General features: G+C 28.9%; 1 protein-coding gene across 1 annotated transcript; it reads right to left on the reverse strand.

Annotated features, from left to right (window-relative positions):
• Positions 1 to 827: 827 nt before the first annotated feature.
• On the reverse strand, positions 828 to 2,943 carry LOC107608029 (zinc finger (C2H2 type) family protein). Its single transcript, XM_088500917.1, has one exon. The coding sequence runs from the start codon at positions 2,481 to 2,483 to the stop codon at positions 1,209 to 1,211; it is 1,275 nt and encodes a 424-aa protein (XP_088357043.1). The 5' UTR covers positions 2,484 to 2,943; the 3' UTR covers positions 828 to 1,208.
• Positions 2,944 to 24,785: the final 21,842 nt, after the last annotated feature.

A 24,785-nucleotide genomic window follows, 5' to 3' on the forward strand; every position in this document is an offset into this window, starting at 1 on the left:
CCATGTTTTAACTAGTCTTAGGTTTGCTCCTAACTTAATATTTAGGTACTTCACTGGTAGTTTCGTCGTCTGACACCCTAATAATTAGCACATCCGACTAATCCACTCTTGGCTACAATTCACCCGTATCAAGCTGGACTTGTCAAAATTAATACTAAATTCAGACATCACTTTAAAGATGTACAAAAATAATATAACAAAAGTAGTACGTATAACATCCCCCCTCTCCTCAAAAGTAAAACTTATAGTTTAAGTTTCCCATTATAAACAAAAAAAAAGGGGGAGGGGGAGATATTAAGGCATCTTAATTGTTATGCTATGCTACATGAAAAAAAAAAAGGGGAGAGGGGGAGGGGGAGGGAGATATTAAGGCATCTTAATTGTTATGCTATGCTACATGAAATTAAAGTCCCTTTTTCCTTTTCAGAAGTTAGGAATCAAGAAAAAAAAAAACTACGAAATTTTAAATTAAAATGAGGACAATAACTTATATCATACGTATTGTTAAAAAGATGCTCCTATGTATAGAGTTGTGACATAATCCTCTTGCATAGGAACTGTTCAAGACTTCAAATGATTAAGTGAAAGATGATATTTTCACAAGCTTCACATTCAAGAATCAACCATATTTTACCAAATAATAAATAACTACACAAGTAGTACAAGTACTGTGTCTCCTACCATTCCACAATTTCAATGGAACCCCACAAACAGCTTCTCATAGATGCAAAAAAAGCAGAATCACATGGTTGCTACTGCCAAAGTATCAAACTATATAATTGAAAAATATATAAAAGGAAAGAAAGAAAGAAAAATGAAGGGTAGCATTAATCACACAATCAAGGAAATATCATAGAACAGCAAAGACAATAACATTTACATATAACTCATTTGATTTCTATACTAAGTGTCAGTTTAATGCACAAATTTTGTGCCAAATGATCCAATAACATGGATTATGTCAAAAATCATCACTTAAACTACAAAATACACATACCAAAATTAACATTACATCTCTTCACGATCATAACCTTTTGATCAATTCCACATACTACTTTGTGAACTCTCTCTAATCTAAAACTTTTCCACTATTTATTTATGTGTAAATTTTTATAATTGACTAGAACAAAAATGGGCTCAATTTTATTCCAACCAATCACAAAATTTGCACATATCTAAATTATGCAAAGTTTTCACACAAAATTTAATCACACACTATACACAATCACAAAGCAAGGAAGCACAGCCCTAGGATTAAACACCAAAAGTTCCTCCTCGTCTAGCCGAGTGTACACGCCGCTGTCGCCGCCACGTGCCATCACGGAGTCGAAACTCCCACCATCCTCCTTTTCTGCTTCGTCTGAATCCGATCCAATCCGACCCGCAATTACTCTGCAAACCAGCATGGCTCGCTTCACATTCATGAAGCCAAACTCACTTTCAATATCTTCTGGGATTGACACGTGTGCCCTCCAGCTGGATGCCAACGTGGAAATTCCATCTAATTTGGGCGAAAACCCTGATTTAATTATCCCACAAATATTACAAAATTGTTGCGAACAAATTGAAGAATTCCCATTAAGTCCCAAATCACATAAAAAAGTTGAACAGTGAAACCTCATAAGCTCATTGCCATCGGCGAGGCACCGCTCGTCACGGCGGCGCGTGGACATTATGCCGCCGTGAAGTGCGGCCCTCTCCTTGACAGCCTCGCGATACTCCTCGAACCGCGAGAGAATCTTTTGGCTGTTATGGATCTTAAGGATCCGGGTTATGGTCGGGAACTTTCGGATCTCGGGCCAACCCGACTTGAATATGATCTGGACTATGTTATGACCGGGGTCGGATCCGGGTAGCTCCGACACCGCGTGCTTCGTAGATTGATGCTGCTCCAGTAGGAGCGGCTTCTGGAAGATCTCGCCGCACGCGGTGCAGGGGAATATATCATTCCGGAGAGGGAAGAAGAGGCCGCTGTCCAACTCGCCGGAGATTTCAGATTCGGGTCGGACCAATGATCCGGGCAAGTTCCGACGAGGAATGTTCATGGAACTCGGGTCGGGTTGCAATGAGGAAGTAAGAGAATTCTGAGAGGACCTGGCGGCGGTAACGGTGGCGGAGGCGGAGTTGCTGGTTGCGGTGGCAGTGGTGACGGTGGAGGATTGTGGGGAGGGATGGGTGGTGGTTGTTGTGGCGGTTTTGGTTTTGGTGGAGAAAAGGTGTTTGATGAAATGCCAAGAAGAAGAGAGTGCTTTGTGGGTTTTGAATTTTGGGTGGGAAGGTGAAGACGGTTGTGAGTGTGATGAAGGTGAGATTTTGCGTTTCTTTGAAGATGGTTGCAAGAGATTATTATTATTATTGTTGTTGTTTTCTTGCTTTGTTGTTGTTGATGTGTAGCTGGTGGTGAAGATGAAGCAACCAAGGTGAACAATGAGGATGATGAACATAGACAGGAACTTGTTGAAGAAACTTGCTATGCCTGCCATGTGTTTGTGTTTTTGTCTCTGTTTTTTCGAGGTTGTTATTGTTTTCTTTTTATCTGTCTCTCTTTGGGTTTTTGAGTTTGAAGGTAGCTAAGAAGAAGAGACCATGATGATGAATGATGATGGGGTTGGATTGGTGGTGGTTCATTTCATTGAGAAGAAGAAGAAGAAGAAGAAAAAGGGTTTTTGTGAGATGAGAATAATGGGAAGAAAGTAAACAGAGAAAGGGAAGAGAAAAAGAAAGGAAGGAAGGAAGAAAAGAATGGAAAAGGGAGAGAGCTAGATTGATGGGTTAGAACTTAGAAGGGTAGGGGCATTCGAATAAGAATAAAAGCTAAACAAGACTATAAAAGAAAAGAGCATTAGGTGTAACGCTACTTCATATACTTCATTAATGCTTTTTCTCATATTTCTATATAGTTTCATTTTTAAGAATATCTCGTTATTAAATGAATGATATGTGAATTGTGATTGTGGTGTGGTGCATGCATGTCCTATAAGGAGAGATTGTTATTATAATAATATAAGGGTAAGTTCTTAGGGAGAGAAGGGTAAGTTCCATGGTTGTACTAGGGTAAGCTTTAACCAAAAGTAACGGTATGTCACTTCTTGCTACTTGCTAGGACCCTTTGCTAATTTCCCCCTTCAATTCAGGATTATTGAAAAATGATTCTCTCTTTATTAGTTATCTTTTAGGTGGAACAAAACACGTTTAAGCGATTATGAAGCAAGAAATTTAGCTCAAATTTCTCCCCCTATGCTTTTCACATAAATAATTTACACGGATAAGCAATTATGAAGCAAGAAATTAATTAGAAAGTTTGGTTAAGAGAAACGAGAAGAAACTAATAAGACTTTGATTGGAACTTACAAGTGTGTAAGTTTTGTTGGACTAATGACAAAAAAAATTTGGAAAAGTATAGGGCAGCAACTTTTTCAAATTCTGACCAGCATGTAATCAGCAAAGAAATGTGAGCCATTGGATTAAATCTCACACCAATCTCACATCATTAAAATTACCATTGATGACTATTTGATGACTACAAATCACAAAAATTACTGGCCCCTAGCACTCCTCAAAAAAATTATCTGATTTTAGTGCAAATTATATTGTATGCGGTATAAATTATAATTGGAGACATCACCATTTAACTAAAAAAATATGCCTTTCACAACTATATATTTTAAATATGAATAGCTTTAAAAGTGTTTTAAAATATTTTTCTATTATTTAGGGTTTAGGTATTTTATCAAATATTATTTACATATGAAAGACTGACTACATAAATATTTATTTTTTTGAGATAAATTGTGAAAGTATTAATATCTTAAGAACTAAATTTGTGATTTACCCTTCAATAATTCATTAACAAGTTACATTATTTTTATATTCTATTTAGGCAAAAGTAAAAGTTTTTTTTTTTTTTAGTTTGATGGTCCAATTACAAACTACACATACCCAATAATTAGGCTAGTGGTCTAGAACACAATTATATATGTTACTGTAAAATTGTTACACAATTTATGCTGTCCATAAAAAGCTAAACATAATTGACTATTTATTCAGAGAGTCTCATGTTTGTTTGTTTTGTTCTTGCATAGTTTTCACACAAGTGGCTTCTCAGTGGAAAATATTCTCTTAAAAATTTTAATTAGAAACATCTCTTTAGTAACAATAAAATTAACTACCTTGTTTAGTTTTTGAACTTCTAGGTTCATGCATACAGATTTCATACTGCATAAAAAAAATCAGGAATATATTCTTTTTCAGGAAACCTAGAAAAATAAATAAATATTAAGATACACATTTTGGAAATAAATTATTAATAATTGATTCAAGTTCAACCAAATATATTGCTAATATATATATAAAATGTGATGAGTACATACATGCATGCATAAATTACAGAAAAGTCAAGTCACCAAAAAAAAAAAATTACAGAAAAGTCAAGTATTTTTTGTCACCTAAGATGGATTTTTGTATTTTTCGCCAAATTCTAAAATATGAAAATTATTGTAGAAATATGACATTGAGACAAATTTTTTTGGTTCTATTGTTAAATGTTAAATTACTATTATTAAATATGTTTTCGCTGTTATCCCTGTATTATATTATATATGGATTTTGTTAAGTAGATAATGATTTTTGTAAATAATGTGAATAATACGTTCTAAAATTGATCCAATAAAGTAAAAAAAATACTCTAATTTTAAATTACCTCATAAACTTTAACATTAGGATAATCATTTGCACACCTATTAAATTGAACATCCAGTCATTGTTAACTGTGCATGAGTAAATCGAATCAAAAGAAATAACCATCCAATTAAAAATAATGAACATAATCATCTGCATACATATCCGACATATCCATTATTCACAATTTCACATTATTTAGTATTCTTATTGTCTACCTCTCTATATATATATACTATGTTATTATCTCTCAAACTAATTTCCAAATACTAGTTTAAGATTAATTACATGATGAAACAACTGTGATGATTCATAGATATGACAAGACGTGCAAAACAATGATGCTAATTGCTAATAATAACACAGCCATAATTAATCTTCTTAAGAAGGAAGCAAGAAAATCATGCTTGGCATGTGAGGATCATCACAAGCTCCACAAGATTATTATTTTTATTATTTGATAAATGCAATATATTATTACCAAAGCTATTTTATTAAAATTTAAAAGAATTTTCTGACTCATCATATTAATTATTTTCATCATGATATATATATATACAACAACATTACATGATATGAGAAGGACATATCTCACGTGCGTAGTTCCATGTTAAACGGTGTCATCTATCCCTTTTTAATTAATAACAAATTTATTTATAATTTTCACAAAATTAATTAATCCCTTTTCTCAAGGGGAATCCAAAGTATTGCGCACTTCTTATTGTCTAATTCCTTTGTATAATCTTCTTATATTTTAACCTTTTTTTTAATTATTTTAAAGATTCGAGCAAAGCACACATGACATTGTCACATTGTCTCTGATTTAATTTCCCATTTTAATTTTCCGATCAATAATTAATAATTAAGTATCTTAGTTATATTATGTCATCACCTCCTTAGCTTTATTATTTCTTTTGGGATTGTAGTGAATAAAGGTAAGAGGTTTCTACAGTTACACAAACTGAATTGCATGGATTCTTATTGAGATTTGTACTATTCAATGTCCTTGGCTCATAGACAAATGTTCCTGTCCTTTGAGGATGAAGGATAGCACGTGAGAATGATAAGCAAATTTGTCATTTACTACACCATATATATAACTTCATTCAATGGAACTGTTTATATATATTAAGAAATTTTTAGTGTTATGCCCAATCACATAAGAATATTTAAATTACAGACCACAACCTTATGTCTCCACACAATACATAATAGATTAATTTATTTTTTAAATTTGCATTGTGACTATACTTATATATAGTATATAATAATTTTATTTTAATTTGTTGGTAGTCTATCTTCAATTACACACAAAATCTTTATAACTGTGGATGTATCTCTCTTCTTTTTTTTTTTTCCCCGAGTGACATATGAATCTTGGAACTTGTACTAGAATCATATAGAAGCTTGAAAGTTAAGCATCACTTAGATCAATGAGTTTTGTGTTATTAATTATTTTAATTTATTCAACTAATAGTATAGACCGAATCTCATCACTTGAACCTTGCATACATAATTATGGTAGTATGATACAATAATTACATATTTTGCATCAAACTACATATTCAAGATAGAGATTGCAATCACTAATTGGCAATAACATATTAAGTGGCCATCAATCATCATTTTTATTTATAGGTAAAATAACCACAAATGGTCAAGTACATTATTTGCCATTATATTTTGCTATATAGAGACTTGTAGAGTCATTACTTTTGATGATTTTAAATTAGATGCAAAAAAGTATTGTTTTGATCTCAAATATTTAAACGAAGTCCTATTTTTTTTTTTAATATTTGAAATGTCTTATTTTTATTCTAAACGTTTTATTTTGTTCTATTTTATTTTTTGGTCAAAATGATTTTTTTTTTAAATATTCTTTTTTTCCATCATAATTTTCTTCTAATTAAATAGCAACAAATATAATATGTATAATAGTCATAGTAGTTGTTGTAGTAATTTAAGAATAGAAATGACATAATATAAAGTGAAAAAGAAGATAACAATAAAAAAAATATTTTTGAAAGAAAAATTTTGATTTTAATCAAATGACTAAAATAGAACAAAATAAAATATTTATAATAAAAATAGAACATTTCAAACAAAACTAAAATTTAATTTAAATGTTAGAGACTAAAATAATTTTTATCAAATGGAGATAAATGGATAATTATTAAGATAATTTCTTCTACACTAAATAAATAAAGAAAAATAATTATATTAAAAAAGAACCTAATTTAGTGTGCGTAGGTATATAAACATGAAAAGCCTCTGTATCATTCTACTATACCTTGGGCTTTTGTATTTTTTTTTTTAATCCTCGAATTGAATAATGAAAGTATGAAACTCTATATATGCATGGTGATTTTTAAAATGTCAGCATTCCGTAACAACCACTCAACAACTATTTCGGGCAGTGACCTTGAAAAGCTTGTAATAATTGTTAAAATGCAAAAGATTTTCCATTCCATTTTATGTTTAGAAAAAAAAAAAAAGAAACATATAAATAAATAATAAATAAATAAAATACAAATGATATATGTTTGTTATGATGAAAATGGAGGGCTCCATAGAGACAAGGATTTCCAAGTGGGCCAGATTAGATATCATATAGGCCTTGTAGCTTTGTCTCTTCTGTGGGCCCAAGTAACCTTCTTTCTTAATTGACGTGACCCATATAACCCTCTCTACAAAGTATTTATCCAAAAATAATCTCTCATCTTCTTTGAAGCATGCTAGAACCTTATTGCAATGTGTGTGACTTAAAATTGTTTTGGTTTGCAGCTGAGGCCTTAGTTCAAGACTTCAAGTAGTAAATTATAAGTTTAGGGTTGGTTGGTTGAGTGGTCAGCTCACTCGCCCGCTTAAGTAAGTGTCGAGAGTTCGAACTCCGCCTTGTACATGCAGTAATTCATTGGCCAGCAGCAAACCCTTAAATGGAGCTCAAATTCGCGACAGATTAGTCCTTAACCTGTCGGATTGGGAGATACCGTTTGGGTAAACAAAAAAAAATTATAAGTTTTTTAATATATTATATTTAAGTTTAAATTTTAGCAAACGGGTCTTTAAATAGAAATTTTTTAGTATTGTATAAGTGAATGTATAGTATAAATGTGTTGTGATACCTAAAATTAAAAATTATCTAATTTATTTGAACAAAAAAAAATTTTTAATACAAAAAAAATGGTTTGGCCAATGTACTATACTATGATTAGTTTAGTGGTAACATGCTTCAGTATCTTGCTGACTTTAACTTTGGTGTAATTGACAATTTAGTCCAAAAATAATAAGTAGAGTAAATTGTCAAATTCATCATTCAAAGGTCAATCATTTTTTAAATTAGCCTTTACAAATTTTTTAATCAAATTTGTTCTTAAAAAATTTTAAATTAGTCATATTAGTCTTATCATCATTTTTTGTTATTGATGACATCAAAATTTACTAATATATTATATTAAGTGATATTACATTGACTTTAATATGCAGTTTTAATTAACTAATAATATGATAAGTTTATGAAATTAGATCAAATTAACTTTAATTTGAGAAGATTTTGAAGTATTGAAATATCTCAATTTGGAGTTAATTTAATCTAATTTTATAAATTTATTATATTAGTAACCAATTAAGATAGTCAGATGTGTGTTGTGGTGTTACTTAATGTATCATATCAATAAATTTTGATGCCATCAATAAAAAAGATAACAAAAAGATTAATTTAATTAACTTAAAATCTTTGAAAGATGAATTTAAATAAAAAAATTTTTTTAATGACTAATTTAAAAAAATAAATTTTTTTAGGAACGAATTTCATCGATTGCTATTTAGATAAGATTGAATATTTTTTGTTTAAAAAAAATCATTTTTTAATATTGTTATGGCCTAATTTTTATACTAGATCAGAACGTGCGTAATAATAGTTTATTTAAAAAAACACACATTTAAATTAAGATTATATTTTATTAAATAAGATAGAATTAGACAAATTTTATCTGAATTTCCAACCATTAAAAACTATAAATATTGAGATAAATTTTTTTCCAATATCTTTTATAATATAATCCTTATGTTTTTTAGACTTCTTCAAATTCTTTACAAATATACTATGAACTTATTTGGGTGAACTTTTAAAAAAATATTTTTTTTTGAGTTATTTTTTTTAAAAGATTTTATGAAAAAATAAAAGTAATTTTTACATAAAAAATATTTTTTTTAAAAAAAATCTTTTAAAAAATAATGTAAATTATAACCTTTTAAAAAAGATGTTTTTTTTTTTATTTTTCTAATATTTTTATTTTTAATACTAAAAATTTACTAAACATATTAAAAAAATTAAAAAATCTTTTTTTATTAAAATTTTTTTTTATCAAAATAATAGTACCTAAATAAATATTAGGTCAAAAGTAGGTTTATTAGTAGCTCTCCTTCTCAATACCTCTTTCATTATTGAGGGTAATTTTTTTACTAAAACAGGTATTTTGTTTAATTTCTCAGCCGTATCTAAATATAGGATCCTAATCCTATTATACAAAACAATAGAAATTAAAACTCCACCAAAAGAATCATACTAGAATCTCATTTTTGGTAGGGGTCTAGGGGATATACAATTAAAAAATATAATAATATCAGTATCTCTCTTGGCTTTACACTAATTAGGTCGGTTCTAATTTAATTTTTATCTATTGGCATATCATATATGCTTAAAATAGTAATGAAGTTAAGCAAATTAGCTATACAACCGTCACTAATGAATTCAACAAACATGTGCTTAATTCTCTATTTCTCTTTCCCGGTGTACTTACCCAATTAAAAAAAGGTTCTGAAACATTATCTCGATTATGTAAGAATAATTGATGTTGAATTTACTTAGTTTTACTAATAAACAAATTGATAGAGAATTCAAAGTTTCTATTAATTTCTTTGGCCAAAATTTTCGTAATCAATTCATCATGTAATTAAGCATAAAAATGTATCATTCTGAATCAGCTGCAAGGAGAGATTTTTAAGTATTTTTTTAATGATAACCAATTAAAAATATTGGTTTAAATAAGACTTTAAATTCGGTCAATTATATATTACATTCTATGGTGGCTATGATTATAATTAATGGCCATAGCAATTGTAAATTTTTGACAATATTTAAAAAATTAATTAAATTAAAATCACACTATTTTTATAATTCGATAACACTTTTAATTTAAAATATAAAAATATGATCAAATTTAAAAATATTATTAAATAATAAAAAATATAACTCTAACTTTAACCATATTTTTAAGTATTATTAAAATTTTACAACACAATAATTATAACCATCATAAAAATTCATCAATTATATGTATCATAAATTTTATTTGTCTATTTTTGTTCTTCACGCCATAGATAGAAGCAGACAATAACCAAAAAAATAATTACATCTCTTCCTTTTTTATATGAACATAATTTTAGGGCTTATTTGAACAATACAAAATAATTGAAGTTGACCAGAAATTACGTGAAAATTTTGGACAAATTAAAAATATTGTTCTATTTGAAGTTAGAGGCAGAGATCTACGCATAGTTAAAGCTAAAGTAAAAATGAACGGTGATAAAAGAATAAGAGATACTCTAAAATTGGTTTATCCTAACAAAGAAATACTGAAAATTAGAGTTCGCTATGAACGAATAGGTATGTTTTGTACCTATTGTGCAAAATTGGAACACGAAACTAAAAACTGTCAATCTTTTGTTGATGATTCTGAGCAAAACAATGTCAAAGAAGATAGAGTTGGTGAATGGTTTAAGGGAGATCAAATTGGAAGACGATTAACTGAAAAGAGAGATTCCTTCAATCCTAATCACCCACGGGATGATTCTGTTCCAGTTCAACCGAAGAAAAAATATCCACCTTCCTGACATTTTGATAGCTTCTCAAAATTAAGTATGCAAGACTACCAGAAAAACCATAACAGAGATAACATGTTGTCAATTCGGGTTCTAGAACTAGAAAGGAGGATAAATCAGGTGACAATAATAACACTGAGTTATTCTATCTCTTGAATAATGACCAACAAGATAATAGCGCCATAACTAAGTCTGGAGAAGAGAGTAAAAAATCAAGCCTGAAACAACTTGCCAGAAAGTCGATGATAAATTTCAAACGAAGGATGGAGGTAAAGATCTCAATCATATCTCTAAAAAAATTTATCTTAATGATATTGTATCTGACGATATAACGGTGGAGGGTACTAGCCTTCAAGTGACACCCAGAAGAATATGAAGCTATTCTCATGGAATTGTCAGGGTTTGGGAAGACCCTTGACAATCCATAATCTTAAAGGGATTTGTAAATCCTACTCCTCCAAAGTTGGTTTTATCTGCAAAACAAAAAATTAATCTCGACAAGTTAAAGTGAAAATAATATCCTGTGGTTTCAAAGAATGATTTATTGTGGATTCATATGGCTTATCTGGAGATTTGGTAATGGCATGGAGAGATGACTACACCGTTCAGATTTTACAGTATGGTAGATTCTTTATTGCAGCATCAGTTTTAGCAGATGGTTCTAGAATGTTGTAGCTTGTTGAATTAATATCAATCATTCAACAGTTCCATGCTAAGGTCATTATAATAGGTGATTTCAATATCATTTCTAATCAATTAGAGAAAGAAGGTGGGGGTGTAAAATCTCCTTCCTCTATTGAGACTTTTAATAGTTTTATTGATGATAATTTTCTTATTGATATTGGTATGATTGAAAGACCATTCACTTGGTCAAATAGACAAAGTGGTGATGAGTTAATACAAAAGAGACTAGATCGGTTCCTAGTAGAAGTTGACTAACAACAACTCTATCCTAATGCATCAGTTTTTAGACTCTCCGAATCAAAGGTCAGATCATTCTCCTCTTTTCTTGGACTCTAACCCAAGAACTGAGAGGTCTAAACGACGGTTCAAATTTCAAGAAAGATAGTATTTTAATGAGAAAATAAGACAGAATGTTAGAGAGATTTGGTATGAATAGATTGAAGGATCAGCCATGTATATCCTAGCCCAAAAAATAAAGTGATATCGGCATAAGAGTGTCAAGTGGCAGCAAGAAAATAGATCTAATTCGAGGGTGGAGATTAATTTATTGGAGTCTGAATTAGAGGCACTTCGTTTATCAAGAATTCATGAAGGTGAAATCATTTTAGAATTGAAAGACAAACTTGAGAAAGCATTGTAAAATGAGGAATCTTATTGGAAGGATAAATTTAGAATCAAATGACTCAAATCTGGTGATCAAAACACGACTTTCTTTCATCATATATTCAAAAATTGTACCAAGAGAAACCGAATTTGGCAACAAAATAATAGTAACAGTGGAGTAGCGACTTCTAATGCTGGAATAGCTTCCATGGCAGAAGCATATTTTAAAGACATCTTCTCCTCCTCTTGTCATGAGAATCCTGAATTTTTTTTTACTGGCTTGGAACCTAAGGTTACAGCTTTCATGAATTGTAGGCTTCAAAGACCAGTAATTCTGGAGGAAGTGAAACGAGCTACATTTAATATTCATCCTCAAAGTGCTCCGCGAGATGACTATATGACAGTAAAATTTTTTCAAAGCTTTTGGAACATCCTCAGTGGTGATGTTTTGCGAGCAGTTAGGAGCTTCTTCTCAGGAGGCAGGATTTTGAAGGATTTTAATCACACTCGAATTTGTCTTATCCCCAAGATTTCAAATGCTAAATATATGACTCATGTCAGACCAATAAGCATATTCTCAGTCTTTTATAAGATTATCTCTAAAGTCATTATACATAGACTTTAGGGTATTATGAACAAACTAATTAGCCCTATGCAAAGTACTTTTATTAAAGGTAGATTAATTTCTGACAATAACTTAATTGCCTATGAGTGCATGTATTACTTAAAAAACAAAAAAAGAGGGCTCATAACTGAAATGACTCTAAAATTAGACATGATTAAGGCATATAATAGGGTGGAATGGCACTTTCTTTTGGTTTATTTTGGAGAAATTTGGTTTTGATTCCTCGTGAATTATGGGATTCAGAAATTGGTGACAATTGTTTCTTATTCTTTCATTGTGGAAGGACAATCCTATGGTTTCTTTAAACCAAATAGAGGTATCCGACAAGGAGATCCTCTATCTCCCTACCTTTTTCTTTTCTATGCATACGGTCTATCCTTCTTGCTACACAAAGTAGAACAAAACAGACCAATTCAAGGTATTTAGGTTCACAAACGAAACCCCAAGGTTAATCACTTCCTCTTTGCTAATGATTCCATCTTATTTTGTAAGGATAACCCTGAGACATGTTCAAACATTCTGCATTTGTTGACTTCTTATAAAAACATCAGTGGTCTGAGGGTGAATCTTAATAAATCTGTTGTATTTTTTAGCCACAACACTCCTTCTACTACTCGTACACAATTCGCTAACTCTCTAAATATCAATCACATTGAGGCTCAAAATAAATATCCAAGCTTGCCTTCTAAGATATCTAGATCTAAAAAGGCATCATTCAGTGTGATTAAAGAGAAGGAGCGAAAGAGAATCCAAGGATGGAAACATAGTCTTTTATCTTCAGGAGGTCGACAGGTATTGCTTAAGACTATGGGTGAAGTTATTCCTATTTATACATTGTCTTGCTTTAGATTGTCTGATGGTTTAATTTTGGAAATCCACTCTCTATTCTCTCAATTTTGGTGGGGGCAAAAAGGCTCTGAAAGACAGATGGCTTAGATTAGCTGGGACACTCTGACTCGCCCAAGAAGAAAAGGAAGTCTTGGATTTAAAGACCTTAGAATTCAGAATTTGGTGCTATTAGAAAAATAGTATTGGCGACTGGTAACACAGCCAACTTCTCTATTATCCAAAGTCTTGAGAGGAAGATACTATAGAAATGGTAATGTTATAACTGCAGAAACTGGAGTCTTACCTTCTTGGAGATGGAGGAGCATATTGGAAGACCGAAAGATAGTTGAAAAATGTCTTAATTGGGCGTTGGGTACTGGAGAGAATATCCGAACTATTGAGGATCTGTGGCTACCTTCTCCGTATCCTCTAATAATCTCGACAATGCCAAATAGTTGGGTTATTTCCAATCTTGTTCCACGAGTGACAGATTTAGTTACTGAAAACAGGATTTGGGATCAGAGCCTCATTCGAAAATTATTTTTCCAAGACGTTTCTGATAGGATTCTTGCAGTTAAAATTCATGAGGATCGTGACAAATTGCAATGGGATTTGAATAATTCCAAACAGTATGATACTACTTCAGGTTACAAAATCGGCTACTTATTTTACCACTCGCCCCTTGAACTCTTCCCTAATCATATGCAGCAGAAGAAGCCATGGATTGAACTATGGAAGCTGAACTTGCCCCACAAAGTTAATATCTTTATTTAGAAAGCTCTACATGACCGTCTTCTGGTCCTTGCTCAGATCCACTGCTGCTGCCCATCTACATCGCCAACATGCCCTTACTGTCAGGAAGCACAACAGAAACGATCACTCACTGTTTGCTCTACTCCTTTCTAAGTAAAGAAGTATGGTCTCAAAATTCTCTTAGAGACTGTCTTCCCTTGTAGAGCTTTGATGATTTTTGGATATGATAGATTGCAACAACAGAGATGATTAACTCGTTGAAGAATGCTGACCGAAACCCTCAATTGCTTGTCATTATTTGCTGACACTGCTAGAAAGCACGTAATCAGTTAGTCTTTGAAGATTGCACTTCAATGTCATCTGCCATTCTCGCAAATTCCGTTAAGTTGTTTCGTGAAATCCAAAAAATTTCTCTTCTAGCTCGTCGTCCCCATGAGGATAATTCTTAGTTTCACTTAGTTCACTTTATTATTTTCTTTCTTCTAGTTTATTCCTAGTTTGATTATATATTGTTGAATGAATACTATCAATGTATTTTTTAGGAGATTTTTATTTTTTATCATGCTATCTTATTTTAAACACTTTTATATTTTATTTTTTACTGAATAATGTACTATCTTTGAAAAAAAATTATTCGCCTATTAATTATGATGATACATGCACATATATAATAACTAAAAATTTTCTCCCAAATTGATTTGAAAGGAAAAAGAATTGAAAATACTCTCAACTCTCAAGGAATGAATGATAAGGCATGAGTAGTGCCTCGTTGACTTTGACTACAAGGTTGACTGGTGAAGAAGAATTATAAAAAGACCTGAGCAAGAAAAGCAAGTGCATTACATAGTGTAGACAGTTAAAAAGCTTCTCCATTATTATTTCATTCTCTAATTACCTTTAATGACAGCACCACCATAAAGCTTTTTAATTTTTTTTTTAATTTTTTAATTCTAGTAACACCTTTTTTTTTGTTCGTAGACTATGGAGAGATCTAAAGCTACCGACAGTTGTGGTCACTCGTCACTATATGGCATATGACACTGCCACTTTCATTTATTTATTTTGTTTTTATTTTAAGTATGTACTATATATATAGACACAAATATAGAATAACATACTCTATTATATATTGATTAGCTTACTCCATTAATTAAGAATGAAAATAAGATCTCCATACATATACCCTACCTCTAAAGGTAAAGATTCATTTTGATTTTCAACTTTTGAATTAAATTTTAATTTACTCTTTAATATTTTAAATATTATATTTTAATTTTAAAAAATTTTAAATAAATTTAATGTTATCTTTAAATTAAATTTGATACAAACACTTAGTATATTTAAAAATTAATATAATATTTAATTTCAGTACATAAATATAATAAAATCGACCTATCAATAATCAGTAATGTAAAATTTTTTTGTTAATTATTTTAGTCAAATTTAATAATAGGACAATATTAAATTTATTTAAAATTTTTTGGAATTAAAATAAAATATTTAAAATATTAGAAATCAAATTAAAATTTGATCTAAACATAAAGACTAAAATAATACTTTATCCATTTTTATAATAATGTTAGGTGTATCACAAAAATCGTTTTGATTTAATTTAGAAACTATTTTGTCATAATAAATTATTGTAGATTGATGAGACTTTTTAGTCATTTCATAATAAGCTTTTAAAAGTGATGAATTTTACATGAAATAAAATTTAGAAGTGAGTTTTATGATCTCCTATAAATATCAATATGTTAGTGCCTTTATTTTGTTGCATAACTTTAAATTGTATATGTAGTAATATAATATCACTTCTGTTGCTAAAACTTAAAGTTGTCCTACAATTTTGAATTATAAGAACATAATATTACTGTAATTGATATAAGAATCAATTAAGTTTAAATTTTGATATGTATTATCAATATCAGCTTTCTGTTGTGTAAAATTTTAATTATGCATTATCATATCATTAAAAATATTTAACTATTATTAATCCGTCTATTTTTAATTAATTTTCCACTTCTAAATTTTAACTTGAATTAAGGAAATGATTTAACTTCAGAAGTTATAAGGAAAATTTAATATTCAATTATTACTTAGCTTTTATTTAAATAAAAAAATTCATTAATTTTTAATTTGTGTAAAAAGCTTATTATTAACGTTATTCTATATTATCAGTCAAATTTCACAAGCAGGACTATTTTAATTTCCAGGCATATGCTATGAAATTAAAGAAGAAAAACATATTTCTATCAGTGAAATAAGTAACAAGCATATATGCTAAGTAAATAATGAACAAATCAGTTATATATATTTTATACTTTTCTGTTTTCCACAATTTGTTGACATTCTTACTTTTAAGATTCTCTTTATAAAACATAAGTGCTAATAAAGAAATACGCTGTTTGGATTCAATAAAATAAAATAAAATAAAAAGAATAAAAAATTAAAAATCCAAAATTTATATTTTATTTCAAATTTTGTAAAAAAAAAAATACGTTTTTATAAACTTAAAAATTTAAAATGAAACAATTAATAATTTTTAAAATTCATTAAAAATTACCATGATTCATTGAAATCCAATAAGGTATCATTACCAAGCCTACACTTAAAAGTGATTTTTAAAACTACAAATGAACATGTCTAGCTTTAATCTTAAAACAAAATATAAACTAATATAAGAAATGGTGCTTGATGAATAAAAAAAAAAAAAGAGAAAAAATAAAGTTGAGCACACAATATATAAACTTATAATAATGTTAATGGCATGCCACACACTTGCCGGCATTATATCCAGACATTTGGCGTGTGCATGCATGTGTGGGGGCATATATAGAATTAGAACACAAAAGTTTAATTAGGAATGATATGAAATAAACTAATTATTAAGTTCATAATTTAAAATAAAATAGGAAAATAAAAGAGAAAAAGCCAATAATAAGGAAGGTCTCACCAACATTTTGCGTCCCCAATTGAAGTAACTTTATTCATAATTTCATATCCACTTCCACTAATCCATAAAGAAAATCAAAGCACCATGCTCTTGCCTCTCTTACTCTCAGCTCCATTATCTCTTTAATTATATTGATGATGATATGCATATGCATGTTATTAGGCAGCTTTAATTGTTTCTTCTGTCTTGTTAGTTACAACTACATACAATAAAGCAATCAGCTCCACTTTATTGTACCTAATAATAATTAAATTGAAAAAGGGGGATTTGGCTTGGTGTAAAATAAATAAATTAGAGATGTAGCATTATTTAAATTATTTTCTAAGAGCTTAATTATTTAAATTTTAATTTAATAAAACTTAAATACATGGAAATTATTTTATATAATTTGAAATTAGAATAAAGTATATTTTTATCTCTAAAGTTTGATAAAAATTTTAAAATATTCTTAAATTTTATTTTATTTTAATTTTGTGCTAAAAATTTTCGATTTGCATCAAATATACTTTTGATAGCTAAATTTTTAAAAAATTTAAGACTAATCCAATAATAATACATGATAATTATATTTGATTTGTTTGTGTTGAAGTCAGGAATGAATCCAAAAATTTTGATATGCGTGGACTGAATTTTATATAAAATTTTTAATTATTTTTTGTATTTTTTTATTATACAAAAATAATTTATACATGATATGTAATTACTGAATTACTTTTTTAAATTTTTAACAATATATAAAAAATTATAGATTTTTTTAATAATTTTATTTTTGATATGAAAATTACATAAAATAAATATAACAATATCAATAGTACTCTATAAAATTACAAGATACCAATACTTTTATGGTATATTTAGTTAAAAAGTTGTTACATATTTTTTTTAATTAAGATTAGTTCTATTAAAAATTTTAAAAACTTAAAAATAAATTATAAATTATTAATTATCTCAAAATTAAAATACCAATACTCTTATAGAATATAAAATACACTTCTCAAAATAAAACTATAGTCAAAATAAGTTATCATAAAAAATAATATAAAAGTTTTTTTCAACAATAATATAAGTTTAGAAAAAAACTTAGTATTTTTTACAAGAAAAAATATCTAAAATAGACAATATGATTATTAAAATAAAATAATATAAGTCATTATATCCATAGAAATAAATATATAAAAATTAATTTAAAAAATATAAAAATTTGAGTGTATGATATAAAATTAATTAAATAAAAAAATTAGTAAAAAAATAATTAAAACTTAAACCTATTATATTATTAAAATTAATTATATATAAAATCACTAAATATTTTTTATTTTATCAAGCACATATTTTATATATATACTTCTTCAAAATATTGGGAGATCAAGGTCACTACTTGCCTTCCTTTAAATTCGTTCCTCATTAAAGGTTATTTTTATGTAATTATTATTGAACTGATTCTAAATTTTTTAAAAAATTAGCTGCATTTGATGCAAAAAAAAAATTAAAATAAAATAAAATTATTTTAAAAATTTTTACCAAATTTTATACACAAAAAATATACTTTATCTTTAAAATTATCATTATTTTTAATAAATGGGTCAATTACTTGCATTTTAGATAAGTCTAATGATAATGATGAGATGAATACATCATATAATATTTGTAGTGTAACCTTCATAAAGGTGTATACACCATAATTACTACCCCTCTAAGCTTTGTTACACATTATTAGTACTTTACAAAGTTCACATTATTTTACCTCAATAATTGTGCATGGTCTATGCTACTCTATATATAGTGACCTGGCCCTATGCCATTTTTATAAGGGTCCTCTAATTGATAACATTGAGAGAGAGGGAAGAAGCTAAGTTGAACAAGATTCCTAGTACTCTTTTTCCAAATTAAAACAGAAGGGTGGTAAAATTTAAACAATGTTGGCTTTATTTGAGAGATAAGTTTTAATTTTATTATGCTTCACTATTGACCCACAAAGAAATTGAAACTTTATCTTCTTGCTAGTGATGATTGATTACAGGTCATCATTATTGACAATTTTCTGACATCAAAATGTTTGAGAATCTTTAAGAATTAGAGTAAATTTAAACGCATAAGGTTAAGCTACAATAGTTTTGATGATGGATCATGGATATATATATATGATGGAACTTAACAGTAGACCCGCAACAATTTTCAAGCATGGTTGTAGATGATAATATTTAGGTTAAATTTTAACTTAATCTTTTAGTATTTAAAATATTTAATTATTTTTGTAAAAAAAGTTTTTAAGTAGACTCAATTTTATTCTATCATTATATGTAGGTTGACAATGGGATTAACATAGTGATAATAAGTGAGTTAACAATAAATAAGTGGATAATACTTACTTAACTAATTATATTGTTATTGTGTATGTGTTTTAAAGGTGTTAAATATTTTTTCAGATCTAATAGATAAATAACATGAATCAATTTAAAATATTTTTAAGACAAAAATAAATTAATTGTTTAATTTTAATATATTGATCAATATTTTAATAATATTAAATCAATTAATAATTTAATTTTAATATATTAATAATTTATATTTTAATAATTATTTAATTATATTTATTTTTTAAATAATTATTCATATATATTTTTTAGATAATAATTATTTAATTATATTTATTTTAATAAAAAATAATTATTTTTTATTGATGTGACATTATATAATTAAATGTACGTATAAAAATTACTTTATATATATATATATATATATATATATATATATATATATATATTGTGTTTGTGTGTGTTAGTAAACTCTAAACTCTACAAATTATTGTCCATGTCTACTTACTGTTGAGGTTATCTATTTTTCTTTTTTCTTCTTACTCTTATACGAATTATGTTCTTTTTGGAAATTTAACTAACTAAATATAATTAATTAGAGAAATTTCACTATTTATTTTAACATAAGTTTTTTCCTTTTATAAGATTCAATATTAAGAGGCTACCACTTTATGAATCCGATTGACATTTACAAAACCCATAATTTAACTTTAGAATGAATTTTAGGTTTATTTAAAAATTTTCAAAAGCTATTTTTTTTTAGTTCTTGATTTATAAAAAGTCATATTAATATTAATAGTATCGGTACAGTTTAATTTTTAGATATGTTTTTAACTTTTTCGAAAAGTTGTTTAAGAATTTTTTAAAAAATTAAAAAATTTAACTTTTTTTTTTAAAATTATTTTATCATTCTTATTTATTACACAACTTTAAAATAAAAAATTTTTATGATAATTTTTTAAATATAAAATAATTTATTTATAAACTATTTTTAATATAAATCTATATATATTTTTTAGAAAATTTAATTAAATTGTTTATCTAAAGTGACTCTTTGTCCACTCTCCTACTTCTACTTCTTCTAAGTGAAATCCGTAAAAGTAGTCTTGGTCTCCAATAAGATGCTAATAAAATCTAGTTAGGTGATCCTTTACTTCATGGTAGTTGTTATTAATTAATTTGTGTAGCTTATGATTTGGTCTTTAATTTCTCCATGTGATTTCCGGCAGTAATAAACATGAAATGTACTACTACTAGGAGAGTGAAAGAGTCAAAAGCTAGTTATTGTTTCTACTCTATCAGATTAGTATTGAAGTAGATTCTATATTGATAGTAAAATTATGTTTGCATAATAAAAATGTTAATGATATTTGGTAGAATAATCTTTGGTGTTAATTATAAAAGAAAGATGCAGTAGTAGATCAAGGTTATATTTTTACAATTGGAAGCATTTTTTTTATAGTTTACCTTCTTGTCTTTCATTTTGTTTTAATATACACCTCATTGGTGTTAAACATTCTAGAATAACGAGAGTATGATTTCTTAGTATTTTGGACGACAATTTCATTATTGATAAAAGAAAAAGTGAATACTACCCAGTCCAACGCTGATAATATATTTGAAGGATTATGAATTTCTCAACAACAAAAAATTAAAAATTATTTTGGTCATTAATATTTAATTTTGTAAGAATAGATAGTCTTTTTGTCATCAATAATTTTTTTTTTAAAATATGTTTATGTGACACATTAATCATTAATATATTTTTTATTTAATTTTTATAAATAAAAATAATTTTAAAATTATTAATATTTCTTAGTTTTACCCAATAAATTTAGTTAATATATTTAAAAAAAAAAACTAAACAGCTCTTGCAATTATTCTTAAAAGAAGAGACTCCTAACAAAAAAATTTGTTAATTCTAATTAATTTTTAATAGATAAATTAACAGTTTAACGTGTCATATAAATTTATTCTATTAATATAAAAAGAATATTGCCAAAAATATTAATCAATCTCACAAAAATAAAGATCACAAACCAAAAAGAGTAATTTTTTTATTAAAAATCTTGTTATCTTTTAAAATAATTGTTAAGTGCGGTTTAAGATTTAAAAAACCAAACTATCTGCCATCTTTAAATTTTACCCCCTTTATATATATATAAAGTTTACTAAATTCATATGAAACCATTTTTATTTGTTTAAAAGTTTTTTGTAAGTAGTTAGTCACCGACAAAATTTCGCAGAATTATTTCTATACTTGTTTAAGTTGTTTAGGTACTACTATATCTTTGAATGCTATGAAGAATTGATTGAATATAATTAATTTCATACAAAAAGAAAATTGAATAATATAATTAAATTAAAGCATGTGACTTGTAGCTAATGAATAAGTGATGTGATCCCTACACAAATAGGAACTGAGGAAAGAAGTGAAGGAGACTTCAACCTTACAATTTGAAAGTACTGATTTAAAGGGAGAGAGGACACAACAAGCACTATATATACCTTCACATTTTCCATCACAGCATTGAAAATAATGTAGCTTTATTCCATATACATATTAATTCACACATATTGACTTTAGTGCCATAAAATATTAGCATTGATTTTGGACGGTTCAAGTTAGATCGGATTATTATGTTTTTTATAATTGGACTCAAACCAATTTAAATTCGGGTGGGATCGGATTTGATTGGATTGGATTATCGGATGCCTAATTAAAATTAAATTTGTAAAAATAAAAATTAAAAAGATAAATAGAAAAAAATTTATGTAACACTGAAAAATAAAAATAAAAAACTTTAAATTAAAGGTGAGAAATTGCCTTAATATTGCCCATCAAGTTTGGTATCTTGTCTAAGATGGAAATTCATTACTTCTTTCTAAGTATATAGTAAACAATAATTAGGCCAACTTGATTGTGTATGTAATGCTTTAACATAAACTTAGTGAGTCTCCAATAATACTTTAAATAATTCATATTGGAGCAATATAATAAGAACCTTAGTTGAACATGAAATTATTATGGCATGAGAACAACCACCCTTAACTATAGATTCACAAGAGAGATTTCAAAAAAACTATCTGACAACCAATTGTTCATCATTTTATCTTAAATCCGGGGAAATGTTGGATAATAAAGAACATCAATTATTATCAAATGCAACTTGTATGTGCAATGGTTTAACCTAAATTTAATTAGTATATAATACATCTTTTGTTACTACTTATGATAATTCATTTTTGGTTTAATTATTCGGCAGGTTTTTATAGTTTTATCGAATTTTTAATTAGGCCTTTATATTTTTTTTAATTGAGTCTCTATATCATTTAATTTTTTCAATTAAGTCCCTATTAACGATAAACATCTAAAAAACGTTAGTGAGGTATGAATTTACTTATTTATCCATACTTTACACTTATAATTTCCACTTTTACCATCTTCCATCTCATCCACCATCTCCTTATCCTTCTCTTTTGTTATCACCCTCTCTCTACCAATAAGCTTATTTTCTACTATTGTAAAATTTTTGTCATAATAAACACAAATCCATAACTAACATGATCAAAAACAGAATTTTTACCATAACATAATCAGTTAATTACAAGCAAAACACATAATCAGAACTCATAATCAAATTTTTTTAGCACAATCAAAATTTTCTTTTGACATAAATAGTGAATAGAAGTAAAAGTAGAAACAGAAGCAGAATGAAGCAAAAATAGAATGAAGCATAAACAAAGGCAAAAGCAAAATAAAGTAGAACAAAGGCCGAATCTGAGGTGGTGAGCAACGGACACCGACAATGAATTGGAAATGTAAGACCCAGAACTTTTGAAAAGTCTTATTATGATCAAGTCTCAAATCATATAGTTATTTATAACCTTAATTTCAGAGATTATTTTATTAAGGATAATTAAGGCAAGTTTTGATTTATTGAACTTGAGATAAGTTATGATTATTATTCAATTTTATAATTATTGGAATATTTTCTATATTCAAATTATAAAGTTGGTAGTTGTGAAATAATAAGGATTTTATATGATTTGGATTAGATAAGTAATATTTTAAATATTAATACTGCTACTTTGGAAAAATAAAGGGGTTTAATTATATTATTTCTAATTATTTTGATTTGGGCATTTTATGAAAAATAATTTGTGAAATTGATGAGCAAATAGTATTTTCTATATATAATTAGTGTTGGATTTAATTATGAGTTTCAATTATTATATTATTCCCAATTTTATTTGAAATTACCAAATTATCCCTAACCCTAATTTTCAAAATAAGGAAACCCTAACCCAGTGACCCGTACCCGACCCGGTTCCCTTCACCCACACACACACACACACACAGCCGCAGCAGCAGACCCTTACCCCTTTCATCCCCTTTTCCCTAACTCAGCAGCAGCGTTTCTTTCCCATGAAAGAAAGAAAGGAGAAACGGAAGGTGAGAGGAGAGAAGCAGGGAGGAGAGGAGAGGGGGAGGACGGCGCCGGCGGGTGTCACTGCCGCCACACCGTCACGTTGCGCAGGGACGAGAGGAGTGAGATCCGAGACTGAGGCAAGGATCTGCGCCGGTGGCACTGGGGTTTGCCGTCGCTGCTTGATGCCGCTGAGGGGAGGAGGGTCACAACCACCACAAGGAGCCGTCGATGTCACCCTCGCGAGTCACCATCCCCGAAATGCAGTACCATGGAGCCAGTCTCTTCGCGCCGCCGCGGCTGTCTGCGCTATCGTCGTCGCTGCTGGTCCACCGGGAGTCGCCGTCGAGGCTGAAACACATAGAGAGAGAGTACGCGAGTGAGAAGGGGCTGAGGGTCTGAAACCGTCGTGCCTGTTCTCGTCTGTGAAGCCATTGCCTCCGTCACTGTCGTTGGTGAGGAGAGAGCAGTGCGGAAAGAACAGAACGTGGTGGAGGGGAAGCCGGTCCACCATTGAGCTGCCGCGTTAGAAAAGGGGTTCATGCCGCCGGAATTCCTCTGCCGCCGCTAGAATTTCTGGTCACTGCCGTTCTGGTGAGCTTGCCCTGTTTCTGGTTCCTCCTAGTGCTGCCAATTCAATTTTACTTGAAGCTGTCACTGAAACTGTTGTGTTTAATGAAGTGGCTGTCATAAGTTACGTTGTCGCTGCCGGAGAAGCTACGTCCCTGCGTTTCCGACCGCCGGTTGTGGCCCTGGTGTAGCTGGAAATACAATTGGAGCTGTCGCCACTCGGTGTAGTTGTTCTTCCCTTGTTGCGGTAAGCATGTTCATTTCGGAAAGCCCTTTTAGTCAGTATCCTGTTATGCCTGGTTAAAGACTCTGAGGTTTGGTAACATAGGTCCGAGTTCTGATTGCTGCCATTCTGGTCATCGGGTGTAGCGCGATTGTTGCCAGAACCACCGCCGGGACTACCCTTGCTTGATTTGGTCGTTCTTTCTTAGTTTCGGTAAGTGTTTTCGATTTGAGAGTCCTTT

The sequence above is a fragment of the Arachis ipaensis genome, chromosome B1, assembly GCF_059453495.1.
Source record: "Arachis ipaensis isolate K30076 ecotype BB chromosome B1, ASM5945349v1, whole genome shotgun sequence".
Classification (NCBI taxonomy): Eukaryota; Viridiplantae; Streptophyta; class Magnoliopsida; order Fabales; family Fabaceae; genus Arachis; species Arachis ipaensis.

What these genes read in the sequence shown, in the direction of transcription:
- LOC107608029 (XM_088500917.1), bottom strand. Translation starts at nt 2,483, where the DNA reads ATGGCAGGCATAGCAAGTTTCTTCAACAAGTTCCTGTCTATGTTCATC.